Source organism: Varroa jacobsoni, unplaced genomic scaffold, assembly GCF_002532875.2.
Source record: "Varroa jacobsoni isolate VJ856 unplaced genomic scaffold, vjacob_1.0 scaffold_441, whole genome shotgun sequence".
Lineage (NCBI taxonomy): Eukaryota > Metazoa > Arthropoda > Arachnida > Mesostigmata > Varroidae > Varroa > Varroa jacobsoni.
The window spans coordinates 302974-317845 of NW_019213343.1; the positions used below are offsets into that span (position 1 = coordinate 302974).

General features: G+C 38.5%; 1 protein-coding gene across 4 annotated transcripts in view; it reads left to right on the plus strand.

Moving 5' to 3' along the window:
• LOC111260459 (deoxynucleoside kinase) overlaps positions 1-5980 on the plus strand; it is a 7130-nt gene extending 1150 nt beyond the window's left edge. The window contains exons 1-6 of one of the 4 annotated variants that reach the window (XM_086968339.1): positions 1609-1947; positions 2142-2220; positions 3370-3665; positions 3833-3950; positions 4258-4398; positions 4853-5980. In XM_086968339.1, the coding sequence (XP_086824465.1) occupies positions 2158-2220; positions 3370-3665; positions 3833-3950; positions 4258-4398; positions 4853-4978 (744 nt within the window). In that variant the 5' untranslated portion in view covers positions 1609-1947; positions 2142-2157 and the 3' untranslated portion in view covers positions 4979-5980. Of the gene's footprint in view, positions 1-1608; positions 1948-2141; positions 2221-3369; positions 3666-3832; positions 3951-4257; positions 4399-4852 lie in introns of those variants that run through there. The other 3 variants (XM_086968338.1, XM_022833240.2, XM_022833241.2) reach the window with 3 other exon arrangements.
• The last annotated feature ends 8892 nt before the right edge of the window (positions 5981-14872 follow it).

The window sequence follows — 14872 nt, forward strand, 5'->3', positions numbered from 1 at the left end:
TATGAAAGTAAATTATTTAGAACAGACTGTCCAACCTTAAGGTAATACTCGTTATAGTAATCGTCGTCCAGTATAAAAAAAAGACTATATATATAAATACCACATATCAGAATGACGCAATAGACATTTGGCGACGTTTTTTATATTCGAGATGCACTTGTACCTGCTGGAGTTGGAGACCGATTACTCAGGTGTCGTCACTCGGGCTTGTAGCAGGCGAGTCCAGTAAGATGGGAAACTGTGTGTAGCTTAGGAATATAGGCTCAATTTTTGCACCGTACCGACGGAGACAGCTTGCCGTATAAACATTGTGAAGGTTCTACTTCTAGAAAAAGCGTGAAATGTTAGTTCAAACAATTAGTCTCGTAGAAGGCCCCTGCAAAGGTGAATAGTGAAAATGTGAGAAGTGCAATAGAGGCTGACCTACCCCAAAGTTCACCGGTGTAAAGTCTCAAGCGTAGTAAATGTAAAAACATTATATTTGCTCGCCTCATTAAATGCAGCATAATTCGAGCAGGCATTAAAAACGGAGACCCAGATGTAAATGCAACTGAATTAGCGGGACATCAGCCTAACGAAAATGTGCAGCTGCAAAAGCTTATGATTAGTGTGTAGTGATGATACGCAGATCTTATCCTATATAGGTCCATGAGTGCCTACTCCGGTGATTGTAGCTGAAGTATACAATTGGAAATGATCCAAAAAGTTCCCAAGGTAGTCAAGATTAGCTAACAAAGTAAATCGTTCTTGTTCCACGACAACGCTTGAGTACGACTGGAGGCTTTTTATCATCCCATCACACTCGTCACGCATTGCTGCCACAGATTACCGTTACAAAATTACAAGAACTCGATATAATGACATGGGAAATAGTTTAGTTCTCAACATAACGCCAAATTGTGTTTCATAGATTCTCGTAATCCAAACTTCTATAGAGCGGAGTAAACAAGTCATCTTTGCAACACCAAAAAGTCATAGATGGTGCATTTCGATTGAAGAAAAAAAGAACTAAGCATAATAGAAGGTTAAAATAGACTGCGTCAAGGTGCAATAAGGTAAATAACTTCGTTTCAATACGCATTTATGAGATCATCTATATTGTCTGATAAAGCAATTTATAGCTGTTTTAATAACTAACGTACGTGGTTAACTTCAGTAGAATCCGTAGAATGTTACAGTTCGGTAAAAACTGTGCTAACTGAGATTAATGATGTCTGCGTCTGCCCAATTCTATGAAGTCTGAATTTTACATGGTGTTCCTGTATATGATGAAAGTAAACCGCTGTATCTAATAATAGTGGATCGATAGCCTGTCTTGAACGGGCCGAGAGTCCTTTTTCAAGCTTGGCATTGTTCTGATAATGTCAATGCTCTTCGTATAGCTTTAGACCACAGGTACAAAATCATATTACTCAATCTACTTCACTGTTTTAATCAATAATAAATACACCTTGAAGAACTTCGTGACAGAAGTAATTAAGTTGGCTGTATTTTCGTAATTCATTTAGTATTGAAATTAGCGTTATTGACTGTATTGAAAGTATTACCTATATTCAAATGGCTGTTAAAACGAACTGTTGCGTTCATGGTTACAAATTGCTTCGAAAGATGTGGAAAAAACGTCGATTAGCTGTCAACGTACAGTCGCCATAGGCAAAAGTAGGTATTATCTAAAAGAAGTCCATATTGCATCATGGCGTGCATGAGAGAGATTCGAGGCTGAACGAAGGGGAGAGGAGGCCAAGGCATTGAGCGGAATATTTTGGCGGGAATGAGCCTCCCAAATGCGGTTCAGTTTGCCGCGATAGTTCATTCAGTCAGCTGTTGATAGACAGAAGACTGTTCCGTCCTAATTCGAGCTAGCTGAGGCAGGACCAGGCGAAGACTTTGAAATACGTCACAGAACCTTTCTTCGGAGCACGCATTTGTGTCATTGAATTAGAAGTGGTGAGTGCAGCACACCATGAACGAAAATCGAACGCCAGGTATAGTGCAAAGATGATACAGTAGTTGTATATATATGGAACTACTTATAAAATCAGGGGTGCTAATGCTATGCGTGCTCGAATTAGTATGTCCACGAGCCCATAGTTAAGTAGCAATTCATTTGTTCTAACAGTTCGTCGTTTGTTCTATTTGAGCTTCTTGGCAGAACTCATGGAGAACTACTGTCCGAACGTTTCACGTCCGATAGTCAAGAAGACCAATCATCCATTTATTGTAAGTGAAGTAGTAACAGGTGCAGGGGGCACCAGGGTTCAGGTATCGGTCCTCATGCATAAAAGAACACAATGATATTTTTATACATTTGTAATGGCATTGTTGTTGTTATTACTGTTCAAAGATACCAATAGCATCTTCGCAACTTGTGTGCCCAACCCAGTTAGAAATGAAGATTGCAGCAAAAGCAAACAAAATCCAGACGTAACTGTATAATGTAGACGACTGTCTCACTTCGTCGCGTCAGGACTGAGCAAGAAAAGCCGACATGACTGTTTGCGTTTCTTAATTGATCGGTGCTCATCGATCACAGAATGTGAAGATCTAATAATACCTGTCATGACTGTATGTCTAGACCTGAAAATATGTTTGAATTAGCCTAATTTACAGTTCCTCCAAAAGGACTAAAAATATCGACATCTATGTTCATTTTAATAGATTTTGTTGATATTTAACGTAGGGTTATATCCCAATTATGTAGTCGTATGGAACTAGTACAAACAGTGCTAGCGAACCGACCGGCGCAAAAACATCGCGGCGTTTATCACGCTAATTTCGTAAATATTTAGGACGTTTGCAAGTCTAGGTGCGACTAAATACGATTTTGAAAAAAAATTGAACTTTCCATTTTTATATACTTCTTATAAATCCACGGGTTCGCATCGATCATTGGTTATGAGATTGCCCGTAAGCCAATGCATTTTCGACTCTCTCAGTGAGACACAGTGAGGAGAATGTTGGCTAACTTACGAGTTAGAAAAAATTCAGGAGGCCTAAAGCACGCAGACCTAATAAGCTTGATGCGCGCAACAACTGACGATATAGTTGGAGGCAAAGACTGTACGGGTAATCAAGTAGTACAAACAGTTCTTTAAGCTAGCTAAATTAGTGCCAATGTTCGCAGTAGATCTTTTTATCAATTGTATTTACTGTATAGGAGACGATGCGTGAAAAATTTTGCTAACGAAGTCACAAATGGGGCTGATTATCTAATGAACCTAATAGGTGACATTGCGTGGCTTGATCACACAGTTACTATTTCTAGGTTGAGGGGTGAGACAAAGATGAAATCCACCATTGATTGATAAGATAATTTAAAATGCTGCCGATTTTTTTAATGATAAATTTGTCGTATTTTTCATTCGACAGATCCTGGTAGAGGGTAATATTGGCAGCGGCAAGACGACTTTCCTTAAGCAGTTCGAACACCTTCCAAACGCAACCGTTATTCCTGAGCCCGTGAACCGATGGACAGCTGTCGGTGGACAGCACAATCTGTTACAGCTAATGTATGAGGAGCCAAAAAAGTACGCATTAGCATTACAAACCTATATTCAGCTGACGATGCTCCAGAATCATCGTCATCCTGTAACAACGGAATTCAAGTTGATGGAACGAAGTCTACACAGTGCGAGATATTGCTTTGTGGAAAATCTGTTTCGCAGGTACTTTTTCAAATTGGAACAGGGCACGGAATTGAAGAAAGTTTTGTAACGTACTAGATTGGCTTCCATTAGATGTGCTGGTTAGGATAAACAGAGATAGATTTATTTATTACAAGAACAAGAGCATTTGCAAATAATTTTGCGATATATTTGTTTGTGAATTTCAGTGGTGTGCTGAGCGAGGTAGAAACATTGGTTCTCGATGAGTGGTTTCAGCATTTAATAACGGCTGAAGCTGCCGCGTGCAAGGCTGATGTGGCTGTCTATCTCCGAACAGATCCTGAGGTAGCGCATTCTCTCCCTGCAAAATCTGTCCGACGTCGTTTAACACTGACGCATATATTATTCCTTCGTCTAGTAGGTTATATCATCTATATTAACTATACATCAGTGTCCATACACCTAAAGAAATATTATCACTTCGTATTTAGAAAGCACTTGTTTTTGATATCTTTGAAATTATCGTGACGGTTATTAGGGAGGCGAACAAGAAAAATTTAAACCTATAATCAAAACAAATTGACACGTTTCCCGTATTTTTCCACATCGTATAGAAACCAATGACCGATTGACGCCTGTTTGATTACTGTAGGTGGCTTTAAGGCGGATACAGCTTCGTGCACGTGAAAGCGAGAAAACAGTTGGATTGGACTATCTGCGTTCGCTGCATGAACTTCACGAGGAGTGGTTTCTGAAGCAGAGTTATTTTCCTCTCCCATGCGAAAGAATTGTGGTACGTGAAATCTCTATCTATATTGTAACGAATCTAAAAAACGGTGCTTAATATGGTGGACCGGTATTATCGTTGCTTGATAGCCTGAACGTTCAAGTCTGAATCAGTGCATAGCTAAAATATTTATAAAGGTCGACCGCTTACTACCCAGCTAATTGAATTATTCAAATATGAGGGTAGGTGAAATGGTGACGCTCTATACAAGAAAGATAGTGACTAATTTCGAAAATGATTGATATATTTTTTTAATATCTTAAACAGTTTATGACGGACGTTAAATATATATGTAAAAAAAAAAAAATGTTCTATTGAAGTGACACGATTGAATTTGACGCTTTAATCGTTCTTCAGGGGCACGTTGTTTGTCTCGTATGAGTTTTACCATAGAAACGTAATATCTACCACGTTCAATCGAGTTTAACCGATCCGTTCCGGTTTCATTTTTTTTTTCTAGTGTATCGATGCAAATCAAACAGCCGACATCGTTCGTGACGAATTTTATCGGCAAATGAGCCGATTCAATATCAACCCTCAACATCGTCTCACAAAACAAGGATGCAACACCATAAATGAAGACTAACTTATCCCATGAGTCGTTTCATACAGGATATGTGTAGACTTCGTGTTAGATTTTCAAACTTCTCGACTGTATGAGACTGGCTGAGTATACCTATTACTAAAGGTTGACCATAAACCGATAGGCTAATAAGGACGCGACAGATAGATGCTTCTCGCCTCATGTGTGATTGTTTCGTGTACAGAAAAATTGAGACGTTGTTATACCTTAATAACTGCATACTATCACCATCAAAACGGCAAGCTGCAATTCATTTTAGTGGTTTGTTAGCTTCTTCCATTTGTCAGCCACAGAAATAACTCCTCTGTTGTAAGTACATGTTGATATGTAGAAACATAAGGCCCTTCCAGGCCGTACCACCCAATGCGATTAGAACGAGTTTAGCAATGGTCATCAATACGATCACACGTAATTGTACGGTCCTGTGTATACCGATGCATCAATTCGTTCAAGGCAGAGCAGAAATAGGCAAAATCTATTAATATATATCTATCTATCTATCTATCTGACGTTGACGTGCGTATTAGTTCATGTGGGTTGCAGACCCACAAAAATGCATCTAGACATATAAAGTGTACACAAAGCAAGTATTTCAAGTATTGCTAACATTTTTTGCATGTTTTGTACTTAAAGCTTTAAACCGTGCACATATTTACATGAAGAATAGAACATAGAAATGTGGATATTCTTTTTGTAGTAGGCCAATCAGGGTAATTTTGAAAAAGTGGGGTTCACTATACTATAGAATACTTGGAGTATCATTGTTTGGATTAAACTGAATGGAAACGTTTTAAAAAATGTTTGCGTAAGTGAAGCTCACACCGATCTGTTTAGGCTATAATCATTAATGGCAATTAGTTGAATGTTAGTCATGCCGAGATAACCTTCTAGAGGATTGAGCTTGACGAAGCTTAGAAATTATAATTTCCTATAAGCTATACAAGAAGTAAGCATTCCTATGCGTTCGGCACTTGTTTTTCTGAGAATAAACTAACGCGTCTCTGATTATATATGTTTTGCTTTAAGCATTTGCTTTAAAGCAGACGCAAATGATGAAATAGTGATGAACCATTGCTCGAAAGCGTCATGAAACTGAAGTAATTCTTTGCAAATCAGGGAAATTGACATGCCTCGAAGGCTTAAGATGAATATAGCAGAAAAATAGCAATTGTTTTTTTTATAAACAAACTCATAACGGTCCAAACAATCCCTAAGTTACCCATACTGTACCGTACATGCCAAAAGGGTTGCTCAAGGTAAGATCTTTATTGTTTAGAATAGCCTTACCCTTTTTATATGCTAAGCTTTATTGGTGGATTCGATATATGTTTGTCCCAGTATAGTGTTGCGTATTTTTTGTTTTATAATGCATTTTCAGCTAACTTAGCTCACAAAAAAATATGTTCAAAGTCATCGCGGTGTAAATACATCGATTTGATATTCAGCATATTAGAGATTGGTTTCCCACTACTTAATATCGAACTATTTATATACGTGAACCTCAGTGTTATGTGTCAATTAGGATAGCTCGCAGAAGACAAAAAAAGAAAGTGCGATTATATCTATATGCGTAAATAGTTTCCAACAAAATTTTTAAAAAATCGAATGGTAGGTTTGCATATTATAGTTTACGCTCTTTGGTCCCTTTTAGCTGGATCATTATTTTACCAGGACGTAAGTTACTGCTAGAGATGCCTATGTTGGATGCAAGAACTAGAAACTGAATGAAGTGACCACTCGATAAGCCCTGTGGAAAGAAATCGTCTTTTTTTTTCCAAAGTACACCCGCCTTCAGAGAAATTTTCTTTTTTTTGATATATGACCTTAATGTAACTTTAAGGGTTAGCGGTCCACTACATATATTAACAACCTAGTAATAACCCATTAGCTTTTATTATTAATATGTTGCGCTTTCGTATCTCGTAGAAAAACTGTTCTAGTCTTGTACAGGTTTAATTTATATTCAAATATACTACGTATAAATAAAAATACTTAAGAACCAATCGAGTTATTTACGTTACATGTGTAGTTAGCTGTACGGAGGTAGTAAGGATAACATTTATCTAAATATACCTGAAAAGATACCTACAGATAATTATAGAGAAAATATCATCATTGTTGACGAAACCAGAGGGACACGTTTTGATTTCAAATTCGATTGTATTTTTAGTATTTTATACAGTCTCACCAACTTTTATACCTTAGCATAATTTACGTTTTAGAACATATCGTGATTTTTGTGTTTCGTGCATATCTCACATCAACAGAATTAATTGAATTGTAATTTATGCCATTATGGAATACGTAATACAAATTTCCATCTACACATTTTCATTTTTTTTTAACACTTTTGTTTATTAAATAATCTTGAGTTATGATGAATGATCACTTGAGTCATGCAGCACGCACGATTTCTTGTGCTCTATTCAGCATTCTAAATAATCTAAGGTGTAGGGCCTCTAGAGTTTGTTATTATTTTTGCACACAAGAGGGATCAGGTACAGCCCTATCCTGATATCATTTCGTTAATTGGTAAATAATATCCACCTAATCCTATCCATACCTAATATAACAGTAGGGATAATTCGTATTCTTTTCATGTATATAAACACTAGAAAAAATTACAACAACGAAAGATGAGAAGGCTAAGGGTCTTTTCTTCGGTCGATGGGTCCATGTCTTTCTCCTACGGACGTGCACGCGTTAAGGTGCCTTTTAAAGTATCCTTGCAACCTGAACCATTGTGAACAGTTGGGACAGTTGTGGCCACCTTCATGGAACATGCTCATATGTCTTTGCAGATGCTTCTTCTGGAAATATTTTTCTCCGCAGATATTACATTTGTTCTTTTTGTCACAGCTCATAAACGGGTTAATAATAAGCTGAGAATGACCGCCATTGTTGCTGACGTCGCAGTCATTTTTCTTCAACGATTTTTGGCTTTTTCTCACATCAACAATGCTTTCGTTCTCCGAGTTTGTACCCATTGTCACCGCTGAATTCAACATTAATTCTTGATGAATTTTTTTAACGTGGCGGAGTAAGTAACGTTTTCTTTTAAATTTCAAATTGCAAAAACGACATATAGTGCCTGCATGATCCTCAGACTGTGCTCGCTTCTCTTGACTATTCATATCTGTATTCTGTATTTTTGTCGTATCTATCGTAGAGGGCGTCATCGTCGCCGGCCTCAATGTTAGCTTTTGATGAAACTTTCTAACGTGACGCATCATGTAGATCCTCTTTTTGAAAGTTACTTTACAAAAGCGACAAATCATGTCCATGGAATTCGGAAGTTTTCGGTTTAGACCTTGTTTCTTAGGAACCGTCGCAGCGATTTGGGAATGTTTCGACACGTCCTGCGCATTAAGTCCTGAGCAAAGTGGGGCATGTTGGCGCAAATATTTAATCTTCTTGAACGTTTGAGGGCACTTGAGACACGGAACGCGTCTGTGAGCTCGTTCAATATGTTTCACACGCTCTTCGGCTGAGGAGCCTTTGAAAGAGCATATAGCACAGCGTTTCATCATTTTAGTTCACTGAACAGAAGCTTTTGTTGGAGATTTTCCTTAACCTCGCACAGAAACCAGGTATCGTATGCGCACAAACGATGCAGGCGATAGAACACGCGTAGTCGAGCTACATCATAGAAGTTCTTCGTTAAGTTCAGGTCGTTTGATCGCTATCAATCATTTCATAGGAAGAAATCGACTTGTGGCTGTACAGCTTTTCTTTTACATCGATTTTAGAAGCTTGCCATAGTCTGCTGTTAATGTTATATGGGAAGAGGACGATTCACGAAATGCAAACAATTTAGTCAGTAAGGGGGCGCTGCGGTTGCTCAAATCGTGTAAAACTAGGGGGCGAACCGATCGCCCGATTCTTTAACCCTTCCTTTAATTTCCGTTGGTGGTATTCTATTATATCGAGAGAGTCTAATTTGGGAATGGTGTTGTTTAAACAGGTGAATGATGCCCAGTAAACTGTTGTTACCCCAAAAATGTAGCACATTAAGATTTTAATGAGATGTAGTTGTTGAAATGTAATAAACCTTGCTTACATGTTTTTATTATCGTATTATTTGAATCATACTTTATGTAAGTAACCCAAATATCGATTTAAAAACCTAATTCTGTTGTGAACAATTGTCTGTGTTGTTAGCAAATATTGGCCCTGTGCAAGCAATACATACACCAATTTACATGCAGTCAGTCTTTCCCTACGATGAACGTCTTTTAAAAATCTCATCTTAGCGATGCACAATTCTAAAGCTGATAAATATGCTTTTTTTTTGTGTCAAAGCATAAAGCAAGAAGTGAAAGGTATCTACATACATTCAATTCACGTACACTGCCATAAGTTCGAATATGCACACATGACTGTTTCTGCAGTATTGCCTTTGGTGCTGGACTGGTCACCTCAGTTATGAGGATCAATGCGTTGCGACGCAAAACGGAATTAGGACCTCTCTCTCCCGTTTTCTCAACAGATATCCGTAAAGAAGGCGTAAATTAAATTATTCCAAAATATTCGAATCGTGATTTGCGTATAGATTACTCAGAAAAAAAGTATATATATGTAAGCTAGTGCTCTTTGGCATTTTTCATTTGCAAAAGCGTTTGGAAATTTGGATCATTAGTGTTAAAATACGGTAAAATTTTTGAGGAGTGGGTGATTATAAATGAGAATGAATCGAACGAATGGTGAAACATATCAAACTTGCCTTATTGAAGCATTTCTTTCTTATACGCAACCTCCACAAGTCGGCTACAAATTAGGGTACGCGGATACTTGAACATATGTTAGGGATCCGCACTTAACAAAATATGCTAACTAAAAGTTCTTTGTTGCTTAAATTAAAAAACACCTGAACATTTTTTAAGTTGTTTTATGTCCTACGCCAGATTTTATTTTAAAGAAGACAAAACGGGAATCAGATTATAGCAGTTATTTTGTTGGATATTCAAAGAGAAATTTTAAAAAATGTGCCCTTTATGAATAGATTTTCTTGCAGAAAATACATTATGGTGCCAAGATCGAACAATGCAAAATCGGTGGAGGGTTTTAAATGTGCGGATTAAAAGTGCTAGGTAAACTTTCGAAAGTGTCTATTCAGGCGAAATCTTCAGCTAAACACGTAGGTGACTTTTACTATCAACAAAGAGTTCCTATTCAATCCTAAAATCAAGATGTTGTTTCTACCGTCAAGCTTTACTTTTTGGTTGCGAGCTCAAACGGCATGAAGTACAAAATCCGCTTACAACAAAACTAGAGTTATTTCATTCAAGCGGATATTGGGCCAGTGAAGCCTTAACAACACTTGGGCGGCCCTACAACCATATAAATAAAAATTGAGATTTCTACATTCGGTTTTTAAGTCGATCTGCGATACTTCGGACGGCTGCCTCTACGGAACGCAAAACTTGTCTATGCCCGGTTTCGAACCTAGACCGCCCCATGTGTCCCTAAGTTGACGGCGCAAACAGATTATTACCGTACCACTGCGGAGCCGATCTATATTCATCTTTCTAATCAAGCGCCAAGTTTACTCTTAGCTTGTCTTAGCATTTCTTCTACCCGGAAGTGACAATGAGGATATTTAGTCGCACCGCCATGGCTGCTACCTGAATCCTTGTCCTGCGATACCATAGAAAAGAGCGCCACGGGCTAGCTAGTGAAAAAACAGAAGCTTAAAAAAGGAAAGTCTGGCCAAAGGATCTTACCTTGGAAGCTACGTTAGCCTTCTGGGTGTAGGTGGTTCAGTGGCAACTGGGTTGTAGATTAGGCTCATTGTGCGTTTTCGCTTGGTGAGAGAATGTCTCCTACAGTATTGGGCGATCTGTAGGCGTCATCCGCCTATATTTCTCACATTAGACGCTGATATAGGAGCAACAACAACTGCACTTGTCTGTACAAAGCAAAGTTCGTCGGGGCACGACCTGTTGTAGCTTGCAGGTGTCAGGCCACGGCCCAACGATGTGTTCAGCTGTAAAATTAATTTTTATCCAGAAATTGTTCCTACGAGTAATTGGCGCCATTAGCATCAATTACTAGGTTACAAACAGGTGTTAAGTCGGCATTAGATATGGGTGTTTAATGGTATATACATATCCACAAATAGACATAGTGAGAAAATGAGAAATACAGGACGCGGTTCTTGCGGGTTATTGCATAGTGAGGGAACGCTCACAGAACGCTCGGGGGTAACCCGGCGATCACCATTTAGCGGCAGGAAGTTACTAAGCACAGTAAGGGCAAGCGAGAGAGTGAAGGGAGCATATACGAGGGGCTGCAACCAAACTGGGATGGACTCAGCAGAAGAGTGAAGAGGCATGGGCCATAGGTGTGGATGCTGTTTAGGACCCATTGGAGGTCCCACGTGCTAAATTGCAACGCACGGTTACTTACACAGTTCTCGAGTTACTTGTTGTCATCTACTGTGATCATGTGCCAGCCAGCTCACTTTATCGATAGATGGTGGAAAGCGTGAGCCTCAGCTGGATATCCGGTTTCGTAGAGTAAAAGAGGTGTCATACTAAGTCGGTGTTTGTATGTATGGGTGAGGGAATAGGGGGAGGGGAGGGGGGCAAAGTAGCTGCTTTTCTGCCCCAGGGCAACCCGAGATGAACAAATCGAGAATGTGCTTACTTCTATGAGCGAACTCGAGGCTTTACCGAATAGAAAGACTGGCACTGTGCACTAAGATACATGAGGGCGGGCTGCCGACATAATTTGGTTTTTATGTCTTCTGACCGCAGAAGTACAGTACGGTTCTCCAATGCATGTACACTAATTGTGAGAAATATTTTAGTCGTAATATAAACATAGAATCGATTCTATTTAGTCGTTTGACTGTAACACAGAAATTACGTACGTTCTTAGCTAAGCAACTCAACGAAATCTTTTCGATTTGGTGAGATAAAATTACAAGTAAAAATTTTGTATCGCATTATTATACTCTGTATTGGAGTGTCCGAGCACATGTTTCAACACGGCAGGCAGCTGAGTATTTGCTGATCAGTCCAATTCTTCTATAGACTGAATTGTGCAAGCGAAAGTATGCGTATCGAAATGCGAGAAACGCGTTTATGTTTTAGATCGGACATCGTAATCGTATGAAAAAAATTAAGTTTCTTGTATTCAATAGACGTTAGGCTGTTTAGGCAGCAGATGGTCCTCCAAATTGGTATTATCGTATGAGAAATTCATCAAAGGTGGCTGAAATTTGATGTAATAGATTTACTAAAACTGTTGGAACGTCTTCATTGGGACTTGAGATAAAACGCCTAAAAAATGAAAGTGAAAAAATCGTTAGATTTTACAATTTTATTGCGACAAAGATACAAATGCTGTTTAATGCCATCGAAAATCTGTGTTGCTAAGGGCCGGGTAAACTTATTCGGAAAGATAGGTGGACCTGTTAATTTTTTACTGAAAATTCCGATACGCAAATATGAGAGGTACTCCCTGCAGTGATCGACTAGTTGTGACAAAAGTTGATGAGCTTATTGTGAAAATTTGGCAAGAGTCGGCATCATCGAGGCACTGAGCATCTATCACGAACCGGTTATAAACCATTTAGAGAAAGCAAACTGCAAAAAGAAGTTTGATGGCCGGTTGCCACGCGAATTGGCGCAGAATCATTTGTCCAATTGTTCCGACACGGGTGCTAAACAGGGCACCACATGTGACAGTACCATAGTAGAAAAAATAATTGCTTTACAATCTGTGACAAGGAGCTAGTACCATGTCTTTGGTGGGACTAAAAAGGAATCGCGCATTAGGAGTCGCTACCGTTTAGCAAACGATTAGTTCAGATTTTTACGGTCAACAATTAACAAGATTACAACAAACCAATAAAAAAAATCACCGCTGGACTAGTGAACAGAGAAGGCGTCTGCTCCCACCATGACAGTGCCAAATCACATATATCATGAACTGTCCGGTTAGTACGTCCGTCTTAACAGGCCCGATTGTATATTGTGAGGCTATTGTCTGATCGTCTGGGGCTATTGATCTCTTAAATGGTGTTAATTAAGAGATGCAAAAATTATTTATGGCAATTTTTCAGAAATCACATAAGTCCTACAGCAGTGGAATTATAGTGTTCCCATAAAAATAACAAAAGGTCGTCTATCAAAATGGCGCATATGAATATGTTCCGCGAAGTCGACTTAAAACAGTCAGTATTCTTGGACTACTTAATATTAATACTAGATATAATAAGAGGTAAGTTAATATCTCTGTTTTTAGTCAGTTTGTCAGCATCAATAGTGTTTTTTTTTTTTATTTTTATTTGCACACCGAGAATCAGAGCAGTCCGAAAAGCCTTTCGGTCAACTCTGACTGGCACGAGCGCTAATTAATTGATTCAATAATTTCAATGGTCCAAATTTTAGCAAAATATGAATTATACGTTTTGGGTATCGTTAATCGGTCCTGGAAGCGTTTCACCGAACTTTTGTTTTGTAACGTAGAAAAATTTCGATGAGAAGAAATAGTCCCATTACCAGTTCAAAGCCAGAAGACATTTGTCAACACGTCTAGAACTTCTTTTTAAAAGCAAATTACATAATATGGATGCCGATCGAATGAATGTGCCAAGCAGTAACTTCACAGTTCGCCTAATATTCGGCCATGGTAAGTTGGCCGAGTTCAACTAGTAAATAGAACTGATCTTTGAAGAAGATTGAAAAACAAGTTTCTTCTAATAGTCTATTTTATTTATTATTATATTTATTTAATAATTTTCTAATAGTTGTTGATTCCTGGAGAGTTTCAATGTATCACTTAGTTTGAATTGGAAATTTTCTATATTGGGTCATCGAACTGATGGTAGCTGTTTTTCTTGATTGGTTCAATTTTCAGGTAATTCGTTGTCGATGTTCTATAAAGTACCAGTATCGTTTTGTTTCTATCACATTATTTCACCTTAAATTTGGGCTCTGAAAAGGGTTATGTCATCTGGCGAAGAACAGTAATTTCGACATTTTTTATTCGTGTTTAACCGAGGCAGAGAACCTGTTGAAACAGCTGAAGATTTGTATGGCATATACGGCAGAATTCTATGGCTCAGAGTGCCACTCCAATATGTGCCATACAAAAAAGCATACGCTATTTTTAAAAACCCTCTTGGTTAAGCTCAAACTTCAGGCCCTCCAAATGTATTTGAGACGAGTTTTTAGGGAAATTTGCATTAAAGGCTTGGCCCTACGAGCGGTAACGGAACAGTTCATCTACTCGGTGAATCCGGGTTCCATAGAACGCATCATTACACCTGCGAAATAAAAAAAGAAGATACCTACCCAAACAACTATATTATTCAAATTGAATTCGGCAAATGGGGCAAGAAGTTGTGGCGACTCGTTCTACCAGATTATTTAAGCTAGATAAAGACACTTGATTCGAGTACGGCCGATTTACTTGCTTTGGAGCATAAGAGATTGTTTCTGTTTCATAGAACGGTGTGCATATGAAGCATATACCTATGCCATATACCTGTACGCATGTTCTACTGGAACTCTACAGTAAATTAGGGCTACACGGTCGTTAGCTCGCTAATCATGAAATTCAGCTAAAAATCAGCATTAGAACATCGAGTGATTTGAATTCTATTAAACTGCGATCGCCTCTTCACCAGACAAATCCTCGCCTTGCCGTACGTACGTCAGAAATTTACCATTGGACATTTTGTGTGTATACGTACAAATATATCTCTCTTTTGAACGGTTCAAATCTACGTAAAGCTGAATTGCAAAGGTAAGCCTGTCGGTAACGTGCTTGTATCCATTTTGAAAGCAAGTCGTTCAGCTTAACATGCAACACAATTATACGACGTATAAACGCTGCACAGCTTGAACATTGCTTCCTAGACGGCGCTGCCCACGGGCGAAGGTT